At 39.6% G+C, this 24,367-nt stretch overlaps 3 protein-coding genes and 1 long non-coding RNA gene across 8 annotated transcripts in view; 3 read left to right on the plus strand and 1 right to left on the minus strand.

Moving 5' to 3' along the window:
• Positions 1-16: 16 nt before the first annotated feature.
• NDUFB1 (NADH:ubiquinone oxidoreductase subunit B1) lies at positions 17-2,609 on the plus strand. 2 transcript variants are annotated; one of them, XM_064142775.1, is made up of 3 exons: positions 17-101; positions 1,051-1,195; positions 2,340-2,609. In XM_064142775.1, exons 2-3 carry the CDS (start codon positions 1,056-1,058, stop codon positions 2,374-2,376), a joined length of 177 nt encoding a protein of 58 aa, XP_063998845.1. In that variant the 5' UTR covers positions 17-101; positions 1,051-1,055; the 3' UTR covers positions 2,377-2,609. The 2 variants fall into 2 exon arrangements, with proteins under 2 accessions (XP_063998845.1, XP_063998854.1); XM_064142784.1 differs by having other exon boundaries at positions 20-101; positions 1,054-1,195.
• Positions 2,610-2,622: 13 nt separating this feature from the next.
• Positions 2,623-16,686, plus strand: ATXN3 (ataxin 3). 3 transcript variants are annotated; one of them, XM_064142746.1, is made up of 11 exons: positions 2,623-2,763; positions 5,515-5,679; positions 6,191-6,235; positions 7,646-7,731; positions 8,111-8,177; positions 10,478-10,565; positions 10,820-10,952; positions 11,960-12,135; positions 12,509-12,632; positions 13,358-13,446; positions 13,975-16,686. In XM_064142746.1, the coding sequence occupies exons 1-11, from the start codon at positions 2,629-2,631 to the stop codon at positions 14,067-14,069; spliced, it is 1,203 nt and encodes a 400-aa protein (XP_063998816.1). In that variant the 5' UTR covers positions 2,623-2,628; the 3' UTR covers positions 14,070-16,686. The 3 variants fall into 3 exon arrangements, with proteins under 3 accessions (XP_063998816.1, XP_063998824.1, XP_063998833.1); XM_064142754.1 differs by having other exon boundaries at positions 2,681-3,189; XM_064142763.1 differs by lacking the exon at positions 2,623-2,763 and adding an exon at positions 3,242-3,608.
• LOC135175001 (uncharacterized) lies at positions 8,663-18,503 on the minus strand. The gene is made up of 3 exons (XR_010302174.1): positions 18,369-18,503; positions 12,464-12,600; positions 8,663-8,939 (listed from the first exon to the last, which is right to left on the minus strand). It is a non-coding gene; the product is annotated as an uncharacterized LOC135175001 (long non-coding RNA).
• An 81-nt stretch (positions 18,504-18,584) lies between these two features.
• TRIP11 (thyroid hormone receptor interactor 11) overlaps positions 18,585-24,367 on the plus strand; it is a 33,901-nt gene continuing 28,118 nt past the window's right edge. Inside the window, exons 1-4 of one of the 2 annotated variants that reach the window (XM_064142709.1) lie at positions 18,585-19,222; positions 22,176-22,252; positions 23,264-23,374; positions 23,920-24,195. In XM_064142709.1, coding sequence (XP_063998779.1) covers positions 19,084-19,222; positions 22,176-22,252; positions 23,264-23,374; positions 23,920-24,195 — 603 coding nt within the window. In that variant the 5' untranslated portion in view covers positions 18,585-19,083. Of the gene's footprint in view, positions 19,223-22,175; positions 22,253-22,278; positions 22,289-23,263; positions 23,375-23,919; positions 24,196-24,367 lie in introns of those variants that run through there. The other variant, XM_064142719.1, reaches the window with a different exon arrangement.

Genomic DNA, 24,367 nt, shown 5'->3' on the forward strand with positions numbered 1-24,367 from the left:
TCTCCCCCTGTCCCCGCACAGGCTGTGGGCTCCTCCGGCCTCCTCACCGCCCGTTGCCCTTGGTGTGCCCGCTGTGCGAGGCCCCGCGACAGGGAAAAACGGTAACGGCTGAGGACTACGCGGCGGGGCGGGAGCAGCTGAGGGGGTGTTTCTGTGGTACCGGCGTCAGCGTTCTCTGGGAGCATTTCGCCCGGTTCCTATTCCCTCGGCTAGGACTTGAGTCGGGCGGAGGGATCCCTGAGCTCCAGGGATCTATTGCCCCTGCGGGCACGGGTGTGCGGGAGGTGGTCGCCTTAGTAAGCAGACTGGGGGTAGCATTTCTGTGCGTTCGGTGGAACCAGGAGGTTGGTAGGAATGCCGTGGGTTAGTACCTGAGCGGCCGGGACAGAGCGGCATCTCCCGCCGCAGGCCCCCACGCTGCCTCCGGTGTTCCGTGTACCGCCGAGCTACAGCAGCTGTGACGAACGGTGCCGTGTCCCCTGTTAGTATGCAGAGCTCCTGGGTGTATGATTTAATGGTGTCTCTTACAACTTGCAGCAAGATGCAAATCGGGAAAGCTTCGGTTAGGTTGGAAAAGGCTCACTGGATTTTAGAAACGTTCTACATTCCTTGCCTGTTAATTGGCCGCTATGAACAGCTCATCTTTCAGCCTTGTGGCCGATAATAAAGCACCAGCTACGAGGCTTCAGATTATAAATGCATTTGTGATGTTTTACAGAACAGCAAACTAACATGCCGTTAATGTTATTTGAAAGGGTAATTTGCTCTGGAACGTTTAAATTGAACTGTGTCACCAGAGATATCGTAGATGTTCTGTTTTTCATTCATTTTAGGATAAAATCCTATTTCTCAAGCCAAGACTAGTTATGATTATTTCTAAGAGAACTCCCCCTGGGTTTGAAAACAGCATGTGACTGTGGGAAGTGTTTGATGGCCCTCCTATTGTTTATGCTGTTGTAGGATTCTAGTGAGCATAAAGGTGCCAGGTATGAAACAGTTTCCGTGTGCAGATTTATCAGTAACTCTTATCTGTTACTGTTTTCTTTCTAGCAGTCATGGTGAATATTCCACAAGCTGTGCGTGATCACTGGGTTCACATCTTCGTTCCCTTAGGATTTGTGATCGGATGCTATTTGGACAGAAAGAACGATGAAAAATTGTCTACCTTCAGAAACAAGAGCTTGTTATATAGAAGGTCTGCTTTATGATGTGTCTCATATATATAGTTATTTTGGAAATATCTTCTCTGTTCATTTTGGGAGCCTTCAAGTATGAAAAATAACAGTGATATTGTCCAAATATGAAAGGGAGGAAAGCCCTAAAACTTTTCAGCAAGCATTCATGTAAGGTTTCAGATCACTAATGCCCTCTGAAGATTGGGGCTTTGGGAATCTATCTTAGTCATGAAAGAAAGGTTCTCTAACTGCTGTGAAATTCTCAGTTGTGAAATCTGGAAACTTACTTCCTCTCTCTAAAACTTCAGTGAAAATGGCAGTGCTTGAATTTTTAGTTTCTCTGTATATTACAGCAAACTTCTGTCTTAAATTAAAAAGTCACAGCACTTTTGGACTAAATTCTACAAATTTGTGTCATTTTGAAATAATAACTAGGGAGGTTAAAATTAACATATATGTTGGCAACTGCTGCATCTTTGCTTGAAGAGTATATGTACACTGACCAGTTTGGGCTTACTGGCTGACTATCCAGGAACAATTTAGACAGATGAACGCATTGCCTCTTTGGTGTCAGTTCTCTTCATTCTGCCTTAGCTCATAGGGTTAATGAAACAACAGACAAAAAAATACATCATGCAGCGTGGCATGGTGTAATAGTAGAAATGTATTACCAATTTGCAGGTGGACTTTTTTATCACCCTGCCCTTACCTCAATGAGTTCTGAATAAGCGATCTGATGGCATGATCCACTCCACTCTCACCTTAGCACTTTCCTTCCTGCAGTTGCTCGTGAAGGTGGGCTGCTGTTCTAGCATATTGCAAAAATCCCTACTGTTTTCACACCTCGTTCTCTTCCCACATGAGTAATAAATTTTTGTACTTAAAAGAAATAGAATTTTTCCTTTTGGATCCCACTATGTGAAAGGACTGTAAATTCCTTAGAGGTCAGCTCTTCTGTGTAAAGGAGTGGAAGTTACGGACTGAATCCATGGAAGCTTTGGAAATAGGAAGCTGTCAGTATTGCAGTATTCCTAACTGACAGTGATTGCAACCGAAGTTAATTTTATAAACAAGTGTCAAAACCAAGGTAGATTTATTGTAGATTAATTACATCTATTAGTAATTATTCTACCAAAACTAACCTTTTTTTTTTATTCCACATAGAGAGCTGAAGCCTGGTGAAGAAGTTACATGGAAGTAAAGGCTGCTGACAAAATGTAGAACATTTTCATTGGAATACAGAGATGGACACCTGCGATTCATCAGTGCTTAGCTTAATTTCCAATCTTGCTTTTTGGACAATGACTTCATTATATTACTAGTATGTGTCCAGGAATTTTAGTAGTCTATATCTGTTGAATTTCTTTTGTCAGTGGAAGTCATAGTCTGAAGAGGGGAGGAAGAGTTATGTAATAAAGGAAAGCTATGCAAAAATCGTTCGTTACTGACCTGTATGGTGTGGAATTCACGTGTTTATAGGTCATTTGTGAACTGGCTTTCAAAGGAACACAACATAGATGCAGAGACCGAGGAAGCTTCTCTCCAGAATTCCTCTGTAGACCGACCTGTCTGCGGCGGCAGCAGGCAGGTACTACATCTGTGGCTGAGCGCGGGAGGGTGCTACGGTTGGCGGCGGGTAAGAACGGGAAGGCAGTCTGGGTGCTGGGTACTGCTGCGAAGTACGGTGACGCGGGGAGGGAACAGTGGATCGGAGCGTTCGGAATTCATGCTGATGATAGGGGAAGAAGCGGTAGCGCGCATCTGCCGGCTTGGCCTTCCGCTGCCCTGCCCTGAGCGATCAGCACCTGGCGGCCTCCTTAGCAGTAGGAGGCGCTGCCGCTACTGCCAGCCCTCGCGTCAACCTCATGTCGGCGACCTAGGCGGGCAGGAGGCCGGCTCGGATTGGCTGCGGTGGACCGGTGAGCAAGGGGCGGTCTGATTGGCTGCTGGGGTCACGTGAGGCGGAGGCCGCTGGCCGCTGACAATAAACATGGAGTTCATCTTCCATGAGCGGGTGAGTAGCGGCCTGCGAGGTTGGCGTAGTGTGAGGTCTGCTGTGGGTTTGCTGTCCCAGTTAGGAGTGCTTTTTCTGAGGGGCTCTGTCTGGGTCTTCCGTCCCCGTGTGGGTCCTGAGTCAGACTCCAGTTCCCGCTGATTATACCTTGACTGTGCCCTGCCCTGTCTGGCTGGGCCGTGCTGCCTTTTCTCGGCATCCCTCCGGTGGAAGTATGAAGTACCGAGTGGCTTGCTTCTTTCTCGGGGGAGAGCTGGGGCCTGCGCGATGCTGCGGGTGGCCGGCTCGGCTCTGTTAGGCTTGTTGGCTCTGTGGGCCGGCAAAATGCTTTTACTGGAGATCGGAGGAGGTTGGGTCTGAGCCTCAGCCTTTTCTCACACGGTATCCGCTTCTGTTGGGCCTTTAGAAATAGATCTCAGGTATGAGAAGGTACAGTCGACAACTGCTTACGCTTCTTGAGAGAGTTTGCATGGCTGAGAGAGGAGCATGAAGATGCGTCCCTGCATTTAGCCTGGCTTGGAGTTGTGAAAAGAGCAGGAAAAGGGAGAGCCGTTAAGGAAGTTCTTGTTGGTGTACTGTGCTGCTTTATGCCGCACAGTGCTTCCTGTTTTGGAGGACAGATGCTTCTGTGGAATGTGGTTTATCCAGGTTCCAAAATACGATTTGTTTATGCTTTCACGCTACGAAAATATTATCGTTTACTTTGTTAATGGCTCTGCACCTGTATGGCATTGAAATTAACACATAGATTTTACATGCTTTGCTCATGTGTAATGATTAGTTTACGTTGCAGTTAAAGCAAGATAGCTGTCTAACTTTATTTAGAAGAAAAGGTACTGTTCTGAAACCCATGGAACCTGGAGACTATTCTTTCACCCTGGGTTTGGCTTGTAAGACTTGGCAAGCGTTGCAGTTTTACCCAGCCGCTGCTCAAAGAGGGAGGGTTAAATGTTAGCCATTATGCTGCTACTACAGTGACCTCGAGTTTCAGTTTATGTTTTAAAATGTGTGCAAAATAAGTGGACTTTTCTTACCTCGCCTATGGCATGATGGAGTTATGTATTTTTTTAGTAAGTGGCAGTCTAGCTAAATTGCAAAATGCTGTTGAAATAGAAGTGACAGAGCATAATATGTTTGAAATGATAAGGTTATTGTATTTTGTAGTTGCTACAGGTTTGGGGAAGGGCAGGTACAGTCTTGGCTGTTTCACATGTGAAACAGCTGCTCCTGGGTCAGTTAAAAAGTTCCACCCCAATGTCTGTTTTAAATTGGAGTACCAGAATTGTTTTGAAGTTGTTTAGTGGAAGCTTTAATTGAACCTCTTGCAGGTTTTAGTAAGTTCTGATTATATTTACTCCCTGTCATCAAATGCACTGTGTCAGTTCCTGCCAAAATATTTCAAGTGGCACATATGTGTGCACATTTCTCACTTGAATTTGCACACCTTAAGCAACATGGCTTTTTTAACAGGACAATGAGAGTTTCAGAATTTGTGGCTTAAGGAGCTGATACATTAGGAGCTAGTCGATCCTTTGATAATATGCAAGTGTTTGAAGACACCAAAAGCTGGTTATAACAGGATGGATTTCAGTGAAGGGATTTTGGATAGTGGAAAGGTGCAGTATTTTCTCTGGGGGGAGAAACTCCACTAAAAATTCATGTCCAAAACTGTAAGACCACCTTTCTGCATTTAATGTAAAGACATAACTCTAAAAATAAAACTGTACAAATAGAGAAATGTTCTCTTAGTGAATTTAAGACTTTGGCCTGTAATACAACTAATTTTCAAAAGTACTTTAATATCTCGGTTTCTAAATCAGTTTCATTCAATTCTGGTGGAGAAACCTGTGCTACCTGATCAGGTTGTTCTGTTCTAGTTTAATCATATGACTAACAGCAGGGATGTAGTCCCACAAGGACAGCATCTCATGCTTTAATGTCTAGTCTTGAGTTTTTTGTTATAGGAAGGACATAGTAGTGCTTTGGAAGAGAGCAGAATCCATTGTCCTAATGGTTGCAGAGTCCTTATTTAATATGGTTGGGCCACTGGCATTTTTTAGTGTTTTCAAAACCAACATTTTTATGTGGAATTTATTTCTTTGGAGGAAAAAAGTATTGTATGTGGTGGTGGGCTTTTTTGTTGCCATCAAAATGATGGGAGGGTTCTAGTCTACATCTTGCAGTGTACCTCTGAAGAATTTATGGCTTTCTGGGTGAGTGTGGAAGACAGGAAATTTGCCAGAATGAAGTGGTTGAGTCATTTTACAGACTAAAACATTAACATTTTTTTATTGTCTTTGGCCTTTTTTCCTCTTCCAATGTTAGCAAGAAGGCTCACTGTGTGCTCAGCACTGTCTGAATAATTTGCTCCAAGGAGAATATTTTAGCCCTGTTGAATTATCCTCTATTGCACAGCAGTTGGATGAGGAAGAAAGAATGAGAATGGCAGAAGGAGGAGTGTCTAGTGAAGAATATAGAACATTTTTACAGGTAAAATCATTTGCAGTTGTTTGATATTTGCCTGATACCTATTCTTGTATAGCACATACCTGCTATTCTTGCATAGCTAGAGAAGATTAAGTTCCTACTGCTAAAACTTCTTAACTATATAGGCCTTTTCATTTGTGCCTGTTATATTTGGCATTGTCAAATATTGCTAATACAGGTTTACAATAATTCTGCAGAAAGCCACATCACCTCCAGGCATGGTGAGGAGAAGCATCAGCAATTTGTCTTCCATCTGTATAAGGCAGTGGCAGAATTAAAAGCAGAAGTTCCCCTGCCTCCCTGTCCATTAAGCACCAAGCATTTCTAATTTAAAGGTTTGGGTTTTTAATTAAAAAGCTGATGTGGGCATTGTAATTAGCCTTGACAACTAGGATTTACTGAGTTACTGCTTGAAGTATGTGCAGTTATATTTATTTTCAAAACTGAATTACTTCTGTCCTTTTATGCTTACACCATTTTCCCCTTTTCTCCCTTCCAACTTCACACTGAGCAGCAGCCTTCAGTAAATATGGATGATAGTGGATTCTTCTCCATTCAAGTAAGCCCAGCTTTATACTGACAGAATTTTCAACTCATGCAATATGTGTGTTCTCATAAAATTTAAATGGCATTGTGCTTTTTCATCTAGTTTCCAGTTAGGCTTAAGAGAATCAAGTGCTGGACATGTAAATCTTCACAGTGTTTTCCATTTAAGAGCAGTGACTTGCAGTTCTTCTGGTTATGGGCCCTTAAACACATAGTGGAAGCATGGACTCATGACTTGTGGTATGACACCTGTTGCCAATAAGCTTCATTTCCAGTTTGCTTCTTAGAGGCACTTTGAGTGCAGATCTTGGCTTCTACAGACTACAGGGGAAAAAGCAGACTTGAGTTTTTCTTAAATTGTAGACCATAAAGCCCTTGGCAATGATTACAGCTTACCACAGCAACTTGCAGAAGAAAAAAACCTGCATTATCTGCATTCTGATTTTTAAGAACACACTGTGTGATGCTCGAGAGCTGTGAGATTTTGTTACTGTTTGTGTTTTGGGTATTTTGTTGGTGGTGGTTTTCTGTGGTTTGGGTTTTTTATTTGTGGGGTTTCTGTTTGTGGGATTTTTCTTTGTTTTGCATGGTTTGTTTTGTGTGTGTTTGTTTGTTTTTAATAGAATCATAATGAAAAAGTAGTAATAAATATTTAAAACTGAATGAAAAAAGGTACTGAATACAAAACTGAGACTTATGTCTAGAGCTGAAGGCAGTGCTTTGCACCTTTGTCTCCCAAGCTTTCAGATGTGCTTTTCAATGTTCTGGAATCCTTCAAGAGCCTCATTTACTTATGGCAGAGCAGAGCTGTCTTTGGCAAAACACTTTTTGGCATTTCTTGTATTCTTGATTGTGCTGCTTCAATATTGAAGCTGAAGAAAGAAATGCTTCCTCATTTTCTGCTTTTTTGTCCTGTTGTTGTGCTCACTTGCTGCATCTTTGGCTTGCTGAAATGTATATGGATTGTTAATTTAAAATTTCTTGCAGCCATTATTTGAGATAGCTTTAAAGAGTTGGTGCTAATATACCTGACCCTATGACAGCTGAGCACTGCAAAACTTTCCAATAGTCACTGTAGAGGAGGCAGATGCATTGCAGGGAGGGAATGCAGAGTGGTACAATGAGAGCAGAGAGATAACTTCAGTAATGTTTGTGGGTGGTAAAGTTTGCCTAGTGGAGCAAGCTTCTTAACACATCTCAGTTAAAATACTGGGTTTGTTACTTTCTCTTAGATACGGTGTATTAAGCTGGCTTGTGGATTCATGACACCTGTGTTTTGAATAAGGGCAATCTTATGTTTGCTGGCTATGTTTTGAAATCTAAGTTTTATAGAAACACTATGATTGTTGATAGCAGCTAATATTTGATTGCTTAAATTTAGATTTGGTTTGTTTGACTTATGAAAAGTGCTGTTTTTTGACAGGTTATAAGCAATGCCTTGAAAGTTTGGGGTTTAGAACTAATCCTCTTCAACAGCCCAGAGTATCAGAGGCTTGGGATCGATCCTGTGTAAGACACTTATTTTCTTTAGCACACTGCTTTCATTTCACTGGAAAAATAGTTCTCTTAATTGACAATTTAAAAACACTGTTTCAAGCATGGTGCTTTCATATCCTCTGTCTTTATTTTTTTTTCCTTTTGGGTGTATATGTGAGCATCTGTCCTCTGTGCCTTCATGATATATCAGTGTCTGTGGTATCACAGGTATATAGAGATCTCAATAGTGTTGACAACTAATTAGTTATTATAAAAGCAGTACGAGTACTCTGTAACAGTTGTATTACTGAAAATCTATTATTTAAGTTAATGGTATTAACTGCAATATTAATATGTACTCCAATATTAGAGTATTTTATCTATGCATTTTGTTTTTCTCTTTTTTTTACAGAAATGAAAAGTCATTTATTTGTAATTATAAGGAGCACTGGTTTACAGTTCGAAAGTTAGGAAAACAGGTGACATTGCCTTCTTTTTTAATTAAAAATTGATTTCAGAATCGGGGTGGAAAAGTGGTTGTGAGTGGACCATGTGCTGGCCTTCTGCAAACTTCTGTTGCAGTTTGTTTCAGTAGTATCTTGTTTAACAAAAACCACAAAAGAGTAAATGTATGTTAAGTCAGAAAAATGCCTGGCAGCTGTTTATTAATACTTGCCTGGAAAAAGATCCTAGGATTAGTAAACCTGTCCTCTAGGGAGCTGCAGTGTTGGTAGTATAATGTCTTAAGCTCTTTTCTCTTTTTTTCTGCTTAAAAAATAGCAGGAAGATTGTGTTTAAATGGACAGTAGGTATAAGAAAAAGTCCAAATTTCAATGCACTAATATTTGTGACCACTAGTGTCTGTTGGAATAAGGATGGGTAAAGTAGAATAACAATTTGCACTATTTTCTGAAGCAATGGTATTATAAGCAGGAAATAGTTACTGAAGGTGAGGAATGGTCAGACAAGTATGTGGCACATCTCTAATAGCTGAAGTCATGTGCGTGTCCTTTTTAATGCAAATGTAGCATTTTATTTCAGTAGCAAATCATCATTCTGGATCTTGCAACATAAGCCAGTTCAGGTTTTTCAGGGTGTTGTTTTTTGGTCTTAGAAAACATTCACAAATTAAGTGTTTAGTTTCCACAGTAGTGGACGGGAGTCTCTTTGCCCATTCAGTTCATTTCGTAGCTGGTGCCTGTGTTGCCATCCAGTAAAAAAACAAAACCAAACAAACAACCCTGAATAAAACAAACAACAACAGTGAACAGACAAAAACCCCCAAACCAATTCTCTCCACCAACAAAACACCACAAAAACACCCCCAAAACACCACAGCAAAACCCCCTCCCACAAGCAATGGCAACCACAGAGCCCACAACAACATGAATTTCTCCTGTGAGTAAATAAACTAAATTGCTGGTTCTGCTGTAGTTTAAAAGTATGGCTAATATTGACAAGACAACTTTTGTATACTTGGTATCTAAAAGATTGAATAGTCCTCTTAGAAGTATGGGAAAGTTACATACGTATATGTTGGGGGGAATTCTGTGAAATAGCATTCTAGCCCAAAATGTTCCAGGTCAGAGGGAGGATGTGTTTTGCTTGTATGTCTAGCTTGTAACCACGTGAAGACAACACTTAGGTGTCTGTTATCTAGAGAGTAATGAGAAAAGATAGACAGCATGGGTTGGTTTAGATTTGACCTGCTTCTCTTCTGTTAAAGCAAAATTAGTCCACTAAACCTTCATTTTCCAGATTCCCTTTTAAAAGTTTCTCTAATCTGTCTATGGTATTTGTTTACACACCTGCACCATTGATCTTCTTACCCTTTTCTAGTAGCAAAGGGTGTTGTTGACAAATGAGTGACTGACAGAATAGTAGACAGTCACCTACCTTTATTCCAGGTGAATTATAGCATGGCCCTGCCTGCAAGTCTTATGACTGCATATATGGAAGTTTGGTTACATAAATAGAGTATTGATTATGATGAATGAGTAGTCATTTTTGTGAGAATGGAGATAGTATTCTTACTATCTGAAATGGTGCTTCCTGGTTAAAATTGGATACCAAACAAGTACGGTATAAAAAGACTCTCCAGATTGGTTGTAATATTAGTCTGTTTTTAAAAAACAACATATCTGTCATCCATGTTGACTATATATATATTTTTTTTCCTTCAGAAGAGTTATTATAAAGGAATAATTGTCTTCAGGAAATTAGAAATACTATGCATGCTTGTCTAGTGTCTACTATTGTAATATGAAGCCATATTATCGACACATGATAAACTTGAGTTAATTACTCCAGAACTAAACAAAAGACAGTGTGATTTAAGGAGAGTATTTCATGGAGATAATGCAGCTTTTATTTCCTTTATCCAATTATTTCTTAAACTACAGTATTACATTACGAGGAATTTCTTCCTTTGTTAATCTGTACACAGATTTATAACTAGGGTTGAGCAGAGTTTGGGAACAATGTCTGAAATAATTCTTCTACCATTATATTTTACTTTATTTGTCTTACACTGCTACCAGGCAGATTTCAATAATGGGAGAGAGTATGAAGTAGTTTCCCTACTTGAGACCTGTTAGCTGAAGAATATTTGAAGGGTAACCTGTAGCAGTATCGGTGTTGTTCTTCAGTGGACTTCTAATTTGAGCATTTGTTTTACTTGATTCCATCATAAGAAATTAACCACAATGTACAGAAATGGATTACCAAGTAATCATTATGCTAATTTGTTCTCTCAACCCTTTTTTTTTCTTAATTACAGTGGTTTAACTTGAACTCTCTGTTGATGGGTCCAGAACTAATATCAGATACATATCTTGCACTTTTCTTGGCTCAATTACAACAGGAAGGTAATAGTAACTTGCAGATGTTAAATCTCATTAATTAAAAGTAGGTAATAATAATTATTTATTAGAACATATGTATTCAGATAACTACCCTTAGTTTTATGATTTGAAATAGTGGAATAACCCAAGTCCTTATAAAAAAAGGTAGAGCCTTACATTGTAATAAACTGCACATCATTGTGTTTCATACAGTGTGCATTTTCAGAATGTTTGTGCATGCACCTTAATGCTGTAGACTTATGATTTGTTTTTCTCAGGTTATTCCATATTTGTAGTGAAAGGTGACCTGCCAGAATGTGAGGCTGATCAGCTATTGCAGATGATTCGGGTACAGCAGATGCAGAGACCAAAACTAATTGGAGAAGAGACAGCACAGTCAAGAGATCAGAGGTAAGGTAAAAGATTTCATTTGAATAATGTTCAGTATGACTGCATTCCACGATTAATGCCTACATTGAAACAACCTCCATTTTGGAGTAATTAGAAGTACCTTGAGTGCAATATGCTTACTACTCACTGTTGCATACCATAAAAGCAAGTTGATAGAATATGCCCTTAAAAGGATTCAATTTTTCCACGTTGTATAGTGCAGACTTTTAACTTCAGTATTAGTATATTTTGCCAATTATAGTAAAATGGGTAGCAAATCTTACCAAAGTATATGGTTAGTAGTAATCAATCCATAATTATGCCCAGCTAGTGCCAGAAGAAGCCTATTTAAATAATTCCACTGCATTTAAATCATACAGCATTCCCTTTGAAATAATTTCATTGTAAATGTAGTGCTGCTTTGTTGTGATGCCTAATGCTAATATGAAACATCCTTGAAAGCATATAAGATACTACTTCTACAATAGCATTATCATATTTTTATAGTGATTAAATTGCATACTGATAAAAAGGCTTAAGTGTAATTAATTGATCATTATTTACTCCACTTAGTAAAGGTTAACTGGTGGGAATAAAGGTAAATTGATGGAATAAAAAACAAACTATGTGCAGTAACATGGAAAGTGTGTATAGTTTACAGAGGATCTATTGCTCTAGTATGGATGTCAAAGCTTTGTAAGGAGGCAACATGCAGTAATTTCTGCTGAGGTAACTGTTGAAATAGTGATAGGTTCTAGTACCATCTATTTCCTGCAGGCTTACTATTTTTGAAACTATTAAACAGGTTCTTGTCAAATGTGCATTTTCACAGCTGCAAGGTTTGCTTGGAGCCTCTTTGTGCTTTTTCAAGTAGTAATGAAAATGTTAGTTTATAAGGCATTTTCACGATAGAAGTATTTTTCCAAAGTTTAAAAAAACCCAGAATCAGCAGAAAATATTTCCTTTAAATTTTGCAGTAGAAGTTAATATTTCTGTTGAAAATCTGCCATAAATCTATCTATTCACAGACTACCCAGAAGTGATGTGGACCAGGCAATAGAAATTAACCATCCTTTTGATGGAACAGGCATGTTAGATGAAGATGAAGAGAATTTTCAGAAAGCACTGGCTCTGAGTAGGCAGGAAATTGATATGGAAGATGAAGAAGCTGATCTTCGCAGAGCTATTCAACTCAGCATGCAAGGTGCAGTGCTCATCTAAATTTCTCTTGCATTGTTCATGTTGCTTTAGGCATTAAGTGTCTACTAATATCTGTGTCAGTCAGACACCTTTTCCAGCGTGCATCAGGCTCTCTGTATTTTTTGTAGCTACCTCCATTCTGCTATTTGAAAAATTGTAACTTTCATGGTTTTGTTGATGGTAATATTAAGAAACAAGACTAAATTGTCCAAGAGTGGCAGAAGGGAAGGGAAACAGTCCTAAGGTGAGGAGGAGAGGTAGTATGAAGTGAACTAGGAACTATTCCGTTCAAGTTGGAAGATGTTTTCTTAAGCTATATTTAATTTACTCACTAAATGTTACTGTAATTAGTAGGATATGGCATGTTCTGATTTTAGGTAGCCGTCGAAGTGACTTCCCAGCCTCTGTACCACAGAATGTTCCTCAGTCGCCCCACACCAGTCAGACTGACTCCCTTTCTTCAGAAGAACTGCGAAGGAGAAGACAAGCGTATTTTGAAAAGTAAAGTAGTTGACAGAAACCCACATGCAAAAGTACATGTGTGATTTTTATTTCTTTTCCCCCCAGTGCTTTTGTGGTGCAAGTGGATTTCTGAGGTCCAACTTTATGCTCTTCACCTGTTTTCCTAACAGCACCTGAGCTCTGCTATTCTCAGGTGGTTCCTGAGAAGCAGAGAAATCTGTAAAGAGAGGATCTGTTAGTAATGCAGAATCAGGCATATAAAGACAGAAACAAAATGTGTTATAGAAGTGTTTTTAATTAAATGTTTTAAATGGCTGTAATGATCTTCCTGAAGTAAAATCTTTATTCTCTAAGACTTTGCTTCTGGTAATGATGCTTCTAATGTGCATCACATGAAAGCATTCTTGATCATTTATGTTGCTGTTCTGGAATGTCTTCTTAATGCATAGTTGGGGTGTTGTAGCTTTTCTGTATCTCTGTGATGGAGGAAATAAACATCAGGGAGAACTGCTATGGATGGGAAGCATTAGACTTTGTGTGAGAGAATGAGAATGCTGCATATCTGAATTTGGGGAAATAGTTACGTGGCTTGGAATATAGTGTTGGGAAGATAGGTGTCTAAAGGTTAGAGTGAAATGATTTAAGAGATTTTAGGTGCAGGAGTGTTACTATATCAAACAGCTTCTACTTCTCACTCTTGAACAGACTTGAAACGGGTCCCTACTGATGTTAGTCTTACTGTCTTAAATTTGTAACACTTTCAGGCAGCAACAACAGCTGCAGCAGCAAGAACAAACCCCTAATGTACGTGATAAGCCAACTGTAAGCTCAGGCACTCCAGAAGCTGATTCAGGTATTGCTTCTTAAACTGATTTCAAACACTGAAATGATGTCTTTTCCACCTTTGCTGTGAACTGTTTCCTGACTTTCCTTGTCTGCCTCCAGCAGCAATTCAGACTATTACAATTGTTACTGTCTTTGAGAGTGAAGAGCATAAGTATTAGGCCATTTGAGTTCTGGCTTTGCTCTGTCTTCTTTGGCTTGAACAGTACAAAATGTAATCTTTATTTGTGCTCAAAATTTGTTTACTAAACAACTTTTAAAGTTGTATGACAATGTAATAAACTTGACAAAAACTAGTGGAACATAAGGATGTAGGCCTTAGTAGTGCTTGGTATCAATGATTCAAAATTAATGTGCTAGTTCTTCTTGTGGATGGATATCTAGTGCAAAACTATTTTAGAAAACAAGATCAGAACTAGTTTTGAGGGTGGGATGTAGATAGGTAAGTGTGGACAAACGGAACAATGAAAATCTTTAACTAGAGTTCAGAACTAGCTTTGTTCATTTATTGTAATGAATATGCATTTATTTTCTTTAGGAGGTGACATGAGTGAAGAGGACATGCTTCAAGCAGCAATGAATATGTCTCTGGAATCTGTTAGAAACCACTTAAACACAGAAGAGGAGAAATGACGTAACTTCCTCCCCCTCATTACTGTCAAAACACTAAATCTCCATTAACATTTTACTGTGTGGATGTTGCACAAGCAGGGTTCATTTCAGAATTATGGAAGCGGGGCTGGAGGTCAGAGGTTAGAGGGAATCAACAAATGCAAAAAAAAATTGCACTAATTTACAAAACAGTAGCACTCCTACTACAGAACACCTGTTCACAAAAGTTAACTGTATTAAAATTCTCACTCAAACCAAGTTAGACAAGTGTAGCAGCTGTAACTTGCATTTAAAAAACAAGTTTAAATTGTTTTGAAGAATTCTGTGGAAAATAGAGAAGATGCCAAAACCCAGCTTCAACTGATTTTTCTTCAGTACCAAAATGGAAAAAATAGATACAAGTAATAACATGTGCTCGTAAATGACTAAGTTCTTTACAAGGAATCACTTAAAATGGGAAAAAATAATTAAATTCTGTTTATCTTAGATAACTTTTTTGTGATTGTTTATTCTGAGTAACTTAAGATCAACTTTTTCATCTTGCTGTCCACTTTTGAAATGACCCTTTCTCTATGAGAAACACACATATTTATAATTGGCAATTCAGGAGAAAAATCTTCAGTGTGTTGTTGATTATGAAGTTATTCCTGAACCTTTCAGTGACTTACAGCCTTCTAACACTTTCTGGTTTTATTTGCAGTTCCAACAGTAAAACTTTCAGATCTGTGTTTAAAATAGAATTATTTTTTTCACTGGTCTATTCAATTTTGGCCTTTTGGTTTGTTGCTTGTTTGTTTTGAGCTTTTTTGTTTCATTTTTGTTTTCTTGTACTTTTTCCAGTTAAACAACTGTCTTTAAAAGATAGTGCAAATCAGTTGGGTTAAAAAGGTTTTCTGTTCTACCTCTTCTGCAGTATTTTTTTTCTTCAAGCTCAATCCTTCATTCTGGCCTTTCAGTATGAAAGAGCTGCAACTGACTCTAGGAGACAGGAGGAAAGGGGATTTTAGGTGCCATAAAGTCAGTGCCACACTCATAAGGTGCATTCCTGCAATCTGAAATGACCCCTGTGCAAGTAGGGTTTTTTTAAGAATGAATATTTGTCTGTGTGGATGTTGAAATGCTTTTTATGAGTGTCTGTCAGAATGTTGCAGCTTTTTCAGGAATGGCCTTTATTCATGCACCTTAAAATTTTTTATCATGCTGTTTCTGACCCTGAGAAAAAATGAGAAACAAAGTATGTGAGATTGCTTTTGCTAGCGGTTGTAAGACATTTGTTTTGAGATACAGAATGAATGTGTACCAGGGTGACCAAACCTGACTTTTGACTTCCATCCAACAGTGGAGATGTTTCATTTTTCTAAATGGTGCTTGAAATACAAATTCTGTTTACATATAAACTATGTGGAAATACATCATAGAGTATGTAAGCTGTAGTCCACTTAATGCATTAACAGTTAGCACAGGCATTCTAAGAATCTTTACAAGATACCCCCAAATGTCTTTATATAAATACTGTCATTGCACAGTAGTTACATTTAATTAGTATGAAATTAATGGTAGCTAGATGGAAATACACATTCAGCATCAAGTAGTACTGTACACTAAAGGGCTCTTACCTCTCAGTAAAGATTTGTTTACAGCAGTGGTTTATAGTTTAGAATATTATGTGATCGGGCTAGATTCTGTTTTCCTTTGTGTTGAATTTCCGCTAATGTCATCAGAACCACTGGTATGTGTAAAACTATGGATTTTGACATGACAGCACTGCTTTCTAAAAACTGGTTTTAAATTTTAAAGATAATCCTGTTGTGCACATTGTTATTAATATGTATTGTCTCGATTTGATATGGCTAAGAAATGGCTTTGAAAGGCCTTGTGTGTACACCATTTTGAAATGCTCTATTTTTCAGGATATGAATTTCAGCTTTCAGTTAAAAATTTATATGAAACTGAAATTAGGAATCTCTAAAGCATTGAATTATTTCTCTACTTGTTTGTAAATTATCTGCAGCTTTAATTTACCTTCTACTTGTTGTGCCATAAACTGATTCTGAAATAAGACTGATTTCTATAAAAAGGTATAGGCTGTAAATTTGATACCAGTATGTGGACCTTGGTTGGACCTTTTATCCTCTCTTAATATAATAAAAATGTGTTATTTCTATAGCTGTATAGCAGCCCTAGGTTAAAAATTAAGCCCCTTAAATTGCTTTAAGTGTGACCCATGACAAATACATATTCTTGTAATTACAAAAGCATGAGCCTTTGCATTTGAACATTCATGTAATGTTTCAAGTTCATCACCCAAGTGTTTTAATATGTAAGGAACATACAGCAACAGTGCCTGAAAAGAGCAACTGTGTCAGTCATTACAGCATTACAGGGCTAACCATATTCCTTTCTGTGTAGAGACACTGTCACTCTACAAATAGTAATTGAGTTTTCAGAGGAATGTCGAGTTGATAAAGCAAGCATATCTGCCTAGTCAGGCATGTAAAAGGTAGCAATTAAAGCTACATGTGTTAACTGCACCAAAGGAAAAGACTAATACTAACTGCTGACAATACATATTTTTATAACACAGTTCAGAATGTGTGGACTTACCAAGAACCTGTCAATAAAAAGGTGATCTCGTTTTTATGGTGTGCATTCTTTCAGTGATAAATCCTTCTCAGCATGGCTGAACTGTGGTTTTTAAGGCATTTACTAGAGTCTAGTGTTTAGTCCTTATTTGCATTTCAGACATGAAGGGAATGCTTTAGTATTTTACCTGCCATAGTGACCTCCTTCCCCAATTACAGTTCTTCAGAATGTTAAAATACAGGTGGTTTCAACTGTTTTCATCAAGTAGTGTTTTTACTTGTTTAAGAAAAGCAAATAATTTTTAGTACCTTGAGGTGTATGTTTGGTTGCTTTGTTTCTTGAGGTTCTTGTTTGTTTTCTTTGTTTTTTAAATGTGCTTCCCCCCACCCCGGTATAGCCACTGTGTGAACTGAGGGTCTGAACAGAAAGGAGTGTAGTAGTATTTAAATGCCACTGAGCAAAAAGAAATAAAAGTCTTTAAAGCATGCACGCACTGATGAAATTTTATTTTTTTGCTACGTGACACCCAATGTGTACTACACAGTGTAGAGTCAGGATTTTTTAAGGGAGGTTTTTTTTCATCTCTTAACTAATAGTTCTGTATTTTAGAAATAATTTTCGTAATTTTTCATCCTGAGACTCTGCTTTCAGCATCACATCTTCAGCTCTGAATTATTATACCATTTTTGTCTCTATTTTGTACATATAAAGCATATAGCACTGAAAAGATTTGAAGAAGAAAGAAGAGTTGAAATGCTTTGTCATTGTTTTCACTGGAAAATAGTACTGCTGTTTGATATATTGAAAATGCTCTCCAAATAGCCACAAATATATATGGCTGTATTTGATACCACTTTTTAAAATAAATATGGCTATAGCTTCTGCTATTTCTCTCTTCACCCAAGTAATGGCCTGTGTGCTTTCCTTTATATGTGGGTTGGACACAGAATCATCTCCTGTGGAAACCTCCTCTTTGAAATCCATGAGTTTTGTACCGGGTGTGTATACGCAGTAGTGGTGGGGTAACTTTCTGTTGCTTTTAACTGGTATTTCATCATCCCCTCCCCCTATTTTTTTAATCTGATATTCTAAAACGTATAAGAAAATACACCTATTATGAAGAAAGTTGGTGCTGGTTCTAGTTATGCAATTTTAAACGATGTAGCATCTTTTCTAATTGTAAAAACAAGCTCATGCTTCCCGGTTTGCTACCCCAATCCACGTTTGTTTTGTGACAGAATGGGCTGGTTTTATAGCTGTATGTATAGCATATACCAGATGACTTCTGTGTACCTTGTTAACAGTAGACGAAAGCCACTCAGCTAAAAAAATAGGTTCTAGTTTTTGGTTTTGTTGGGGTTTTCTTTGGGGGGGAGGGGACAGGGAAGCCCTTTGTGCCATTTTCTTGACGTCTTGCCTTACATGGCATTACAAAATATGGTAAACTCTTACGTATGGCTCAGTGAATCTGCATCCAAAGTAGAAAAGGGGTGGTATTGCAGGAATTTAAGTATTTTGTGTAAAAACACGTGCGAAGACAACGTATGTCTACTCTGGGAGCGATTTGTTAGTAACACCTGAGCCGCGCCGTGCGTTAAGTAGCAACGGTCGGAGTCCTGTTACTCAGAGAGCGCCTCTGGCCCAGGCGGCCGTGGAGTGGCCAGCGCCTCCCCGACCCGTCGTCCGTGTCCCCTTCGCCCAGTGCTGTGGACGGGCTGAGTGCGTGGCCTCACCTACCGCTTCTGACCGCCACCGCTTTGCTGCCTCTTTTGGGCTCGCCCACCTGTGCTTCTGCAAAACCTAAGGTGGATTGGTTTACTTTTCACAGCCGGCGAGACGCCGGCCGCAGCAGCTGCCAGGGAAGACCCAGCGGCAGCGGCTCACACTCGACTACGCACCGCGGCTGGGTTTTATTCCTGTGACAAAAGGCACCTTTTAAAACCGCGCATTCCCCCCGCCCGGGGCCTGCTGCCTGCCCGAGGAGTAGCCGCGCAGCTCGCACGGACGCCGTCTCGGCTGCCGGGTGCTCGCCGCCCTCACGACCGGCACTGGCGGCCGGCGGCAGCTGCCGGTACTGCCCAATCCCCGGCAGCTCCACCGCTGTCCCGGCAGCCCTCGCTGCCGAGCGTACGTCAGCGCCGCCGCCGGGGCGCTCCAGCCGGTAGCGGCCGCTGTCGATGGTGTTTCGGGAGCTGGTGTCATGGCGACCGTCGAGGTGGCAGAGGCTGCCAGAGCCGGGAGGAGTCGCTGAGCTGGGCCGGGCTGTGCTGGGGGAATGTGCGTGGCGGAGGGGTCGCCGAGAACGGTTTGCTTACTCCGCAGCAGGATTTCTGACCCTCTGTAACGGGGAAAAGGGAGAAGGCCGTCCCCTCACCCGCGGGAGCCGACTGCCAGCGGTGAAGGCCGTCCGGTGCGGGGCTGAACGAGGCCCGAAACCGTCTGAGCGGCGGCGATGGCGTCGTGGTTGGGTGGGCTGGGCTCAGGACTAGGTCAGTCTCTGGGGCAGGTGGGAGGCAGCCTGTCATCGCTCACTGGCCAGATCTCCAGCTTCACTAAGGACATCCTGCTGGAGGGCGCCGAGGAGGTGGGAGGTAAGTGAGGCGCCGGACCGGTCGGCCGGGGCCGAGAGGGGCGGAGGATGCTTGCCGGGCCTGTCTGTGCAGTGCGCGTTTAACTAGGATAGGCCTGGTTTCGTGAGGGAACTCTCTTGCTTTTGCCGCCTGTCTCCTAGGGGTAGGCAGCGGCGGCTACCTGCGTTGCCTGTACCTGCTAGGCGGCCGCGAAAACGTAGAGCCGTCCTGCTAACCCGCGGCTTGTGCCTTTCGAGAGAGTTACCGGCTCTTCGGGCTTTGCTGCCGTGCTTTCGTCCCCTCTGACCTCGGGGTCCGGAGAGTAAACAAACATTCCCAGGCTATAACAGCAAAGGCAAAGCTGTTCTAGGAGGTCTCTGGATTGCATGAAGTGTGCTCATCAGTTATGAAAACATACAAACACTGTTCTTCTGTTCTGTTTACTTAGTTTATCTACAACTCCTTGCGGTAAGCTGCTTTTAGAATAGTTTCGCAAAACCACAGAGCAATAGTGGTACTGAGGTTTTTTTTGCCAGTGGTGTGATCTAAGTCTGACGTGTCACACAGGCAAAGGTCCAGTGTTCCTGGTGTTTTTGTTAATTTTTATGTCAGTTGAGCACAGAGAAACGGGTGGCGTTCTAGGCTTCTGCTACAGACCAGTAGGATTAACAAGGCTCTTGTTTTAAAAGGATTAGTGTGATGGTTTGGGTGGTCCCTGCTCCCCCACACTTTTGAAATTACCCAGACTAGACTCAGACGGCTCTGGAAATAGGAATGAAGCTTACATTTACAGCTAGCACAATATACAAGCAGATATTTACAGTATATACAGTTATAGACAGAAATATACAAGGTAAAAGGTAATACAGAAACACAACTCCCCTCCCAGAAACCTGAGTCCCCAGGAGGGGCACTCAATCACCCCTACACCTTCCCCCTGCCCTTCTCAACCTTCCCCCAGTCCCAGGGAAGAATGGAGGTTCGGCCAAGAGGTTAAGAAGCAAAGGTGAGTGGAAGGTGTGTTAGAGAGATGCAGCTCAGTCAGCAGCCCAAGCCAGAGTGAGAGAAAATGGCCAGAGTGTTATCTAATGTTTTCATTTCTTGTTCAGCAAGGCTCTGAGGGAAGTAGACATCACCATTTTTTTCCTTTCACAGCCTATGATCTAGTCCTTCTCCCCAAAACATTCTAGCTAGCTTCAAACTAGCACAATTAGGAACTAGGATGATTTATATTTAAAAGCTGCAACAAAAGTTGCAACATCAGAGTAAAATAATAAAGTCATAGTAAATTTATGCTATACACTATAGTTGTAATAAGTTTATTTATTACAAGTTTATAATTATTACAAGTTTTTGAATACAGTATTTGATTTTTCTAGTAAACTAATGTAGTAACATGATATTATCATTGCATAGAACAGCAAAGATTTTTGAATGCTAAGCTTAAATGTGAAATTAAACAATGCTACTTTGCAGCTTCACAATTATGAAGTACTGTGAAAGTCTTGTATAAATCTTGTTGGCAAGCTGATACTGTTGGTCTCATATGAATAGATGGGGCTTTTGGTAAAATGCTCTGAAGAGAGTTTATTCTGATGACTGCAAAGTTTCCTTTATTACAGTTTATAAAAAAGACTGGATTAGGTTTCTTTTAAACTCCAAAATACATATTAATTTAATCTGGAAACTTTCACTGCAAACTGTGTAGTCATTCACTGCATTTGTTTTGTATTTTTACAAGGTGACACACAATTCTGATTCATAACATCTGTGCTTTAGTTGGTGCAAGAGAGGTATGCTGATGTTCAGTAGTTTCATTCCAGGTTTACTTGACTGCGTGATAATGCTGTGAACAGTTTCTGTTTCCTAAAAAGTTGAGAATGTGTTTTTATGGGTTACTGGCCTTAAGGGTGTAAAAATACAGTGGCACTCAAGTACTAAGATCTTTAAGTAACCTAGTTTAAAGAATGCTTTTCAAGCAGTTTTTTGCAATGCTTTGTTTTTTTCCCCCCTTTTTTATAATGCTTCCTAATCATTTGTATTTTCCCTTACATTCACTGCTTTGCCATCTGCACTGAAGAGGCTTTTTAATTACAGATTTTAACATCTTCAGTTTAGCAGTTTTCATGAGTTAATTGTTTGTTACCTCTGCAGCACTTGAGCTACGTGGGTCAATTGTGAAGAATGCATAGGAAATGATGAAATACAGTATTTCCTTGAAACCTACTATTATTTCAAATTGTGAAAACTGTGCTTTATAGACAGTTAAGGATGATTTCTCATTAATAATGGTAAAAAAATAGTATTTCCATTCTGTAATATGGACAGGAGAGAAGTAAGCATAGCCTGTTTGAGGAGAGTTGATTGTTAAGGGAAAAATATCCAGGAACATAATTACCTGCTTTTTGTGTTAAATAAACTGGTATGGTAGATAGTGCCACCTTCATGAATGACAGTGAGCCTGATGGGGTGGTTGTGCCTTTATGTGGGTGCAGGGCTAGTGTGTTGTGTGGATTATTTTGTGGCATTTGTTGGACTTTTTTTACCAGAAGAATTAGTCACTGTGTATTTTATGGAAGTAATTCTTATTTTGAAGCTTCACATGAGATTAGTGAGAAATGCACAACTGCTGTGTCAGGTTCTAAAACCCTAGTTCTAAATTAAATATAGATTCAATGACATAATCAAGTAAAAAAAAAATCTCTTATTTTAAAGATTAAATCCTTGTTTTTCTGTTACTTTTCTGAAGTGACTTAAGGCCTAGATAAGAGAGGACTAACTTAGTTCAGAAAGGTGCTTTAGTCTGATAAATGGTTCTAAGCAGCGTTTTGATACAAGCAGCTTTTAATGTTTACTTAGGAATGAACATTGAAGCTGTCTAAAAGAGGATACTTATGTTCATGTAACTGTGGTCTTAACTGATGTTAACTTAACCAATTAAAAGTACTCTAATAAAAATGAAACTTTCTTTCAGATGCAGCCACGGAACTCCACATGTCGAATTCTAGACTGAGAGAAATAGAAAGTATTAACGCAGCACAAAAATTGGAAGTAAGAAAATTTGGAACATGACTACAGTTAAAAGCAGTAAATAACATTTGTTTCTTGTAAAGGTGAAATATGGCACTGAAGTTGCTTGTCTCTGGGTAAATGTAGAAACAAGGTTGACAGTGGTGTTAGAATGTGATGCTTTTATTGATGACAAACCACCATCAGAGTGAAGGGGTACATTTGTTTATTGGAGTGCATGCAGTGTAAGTTTCCATCTTTGGTAACTTCTGCATCCCATAGCAATGCATACCTATCATATGGACTTGGACTGCAGTACTAGACTTATCTCTGAAGAGCTTGCAAGTGCAAAAATTTTCTAAGTTTCATAAATTTTATCTTCAGTATAAAATATTTGTGTTTCTTGATTCAGGTCTGTCTGTGTTGCCCTACTGTGTGGTCATTTTAACATAGTTACAGCTGCTCATGCTCTTCCAAAACTCCTTACAAATCCCATGTCACCTTGTGAAAGATGACTTCTCATACAAAGGACTTGGTCTTGCGACTTTATGGCTGTAAACAAACAACTTTCATGGATATTTGCAGCCCTTGAGCATTGAGAAGCAAAGATAGTTAAGATATTCTTGGGGAAGTAACTGTTCCTGCTTGTCATTTTTCTAGACTCTCACTGTCTGCTACAGGCCAGTGTCAGAATACTGTGCTGTATGGATATTAGCTGCAGTTTGTGCTCTGTGGCTATTCTTATGTCCCACCTATGTATCATGCTAAGGTGTAATTCAGCTCTATTTTTTTTCCTCTTGCCATTTACAAATCTCTGGTTGGCGCAAACCTATTTCTGTAAGTGAGCTGAGCCCATGCCATTTGAAAATGAAAAGCTTGGATGTGAGCCTGACTTTGGGCCCACACTTGGAAGTTACTGTCACTGTGTTTTAAGTGAAATAACAGGTGAAATCTGCAGTTCAATTGATGTCTTTACTGTTCAGCAGACTTAACGTTTTCTACTTCTGTAAGAACTATTCTGTATTTACCAACATTTATTTCTCATTTTTGTAGAACGAGAGACTGAAAAAAGTTTGTAGTGATTTAGAAGAAAAGCATGAAGCAGCAGAGCTTCAAATAAAGCAGTTATCTGTAGAATACCGAAATCAGCTTCAGCAGAAAGAGGTACGGTACAAAGTGAAATAATTTGAGCAAGTACATCCAATAAGCTTACATATTATGCTGTTTAATATCTTACAGTTTCTATGCTAACCCAGAGGATGTATTATCCAGTTTAGGTTTATTGGTTTGTTAATGTAGACACTGAGAGACTATGACATATATTTAATAAAACCATGAAATTTATCTGGCAGCAGATAGTTGAGATGGCATTATTGTTGTTTCTGGAATCACTGTGAGAAAGGACATTTAACTGATCTGCATTTCTAATTTGGTTATCTTTAAGGAAGCCAAAACTGCTTATTAAAACTTTTGATGTGCATCATTGCATATTTGTAAAATTTACATAGTCTATGAAATACAAGTTAAAACTGCTTTTCTACCTTAAGAGGGCACTTGCTTTCTTTTTTCCTTTTTAGTGAAAGTGATCAGTATTTTGAGCTGAGGGAAATTGGCTGGTTGGTTCACATTTTTAAGGCCACAAGATAAAAAGTAGAGTCTGTTTTGATATTCTTCTTATTCAAATAATGCATTTTATTCTGTATGATCAGGTGGAAATCAGCCATCTAAAAGCCAGACAGAATGCTCTACAGGAACAACTGCAGAAAGTACAGACAGCTGCTCAGTCAGCACAGCTAGGAACTGATGTTTTGCCACCAGCTGCTACTTCAGCTTCCTATATTCCTGTAGTCAGACATTCATCAGGTTTTGAAGGAGATGACATGGATTTTGGAGATATAATATGGTCACAACAAGAAATAAACAGGTTGTCCAATAAAGTTTCTGCACTTGAATCTGAAGTTGACCACTGGAAGCACGTTGCACTGGTGAGTGGTTCCCTTCTATCTCACCTCCCCTCTCTCTGCATTGCATTTGGTGGTTTTGAAGTGGGTCTTTCGAAAGGTCATGCTATACAGTTTCTAAGTGACATGATTTGATGGAAAAGTTGAAACCAATGATCTTTTAGTAATTTTCTTGCTGTCATGTGACTAGGTATAT

The sequence above is a fragment of the Pogoniulus pusillus genome, chromosome 1 (genome assembly GCF_015220805.1).
Source record: "Pogoniulus pusillus isolate bPogPus1 chromosome 1, bPogPus1.pri, whole genome shotgun sequence".
In the NCBI taxonomy this organism is placed as follows: Eukaryota; Metazoa; Chordata; class Aves; order Piciformes; family Lybiidae; genus Pogoniulus; species Pogoniulus pusillus.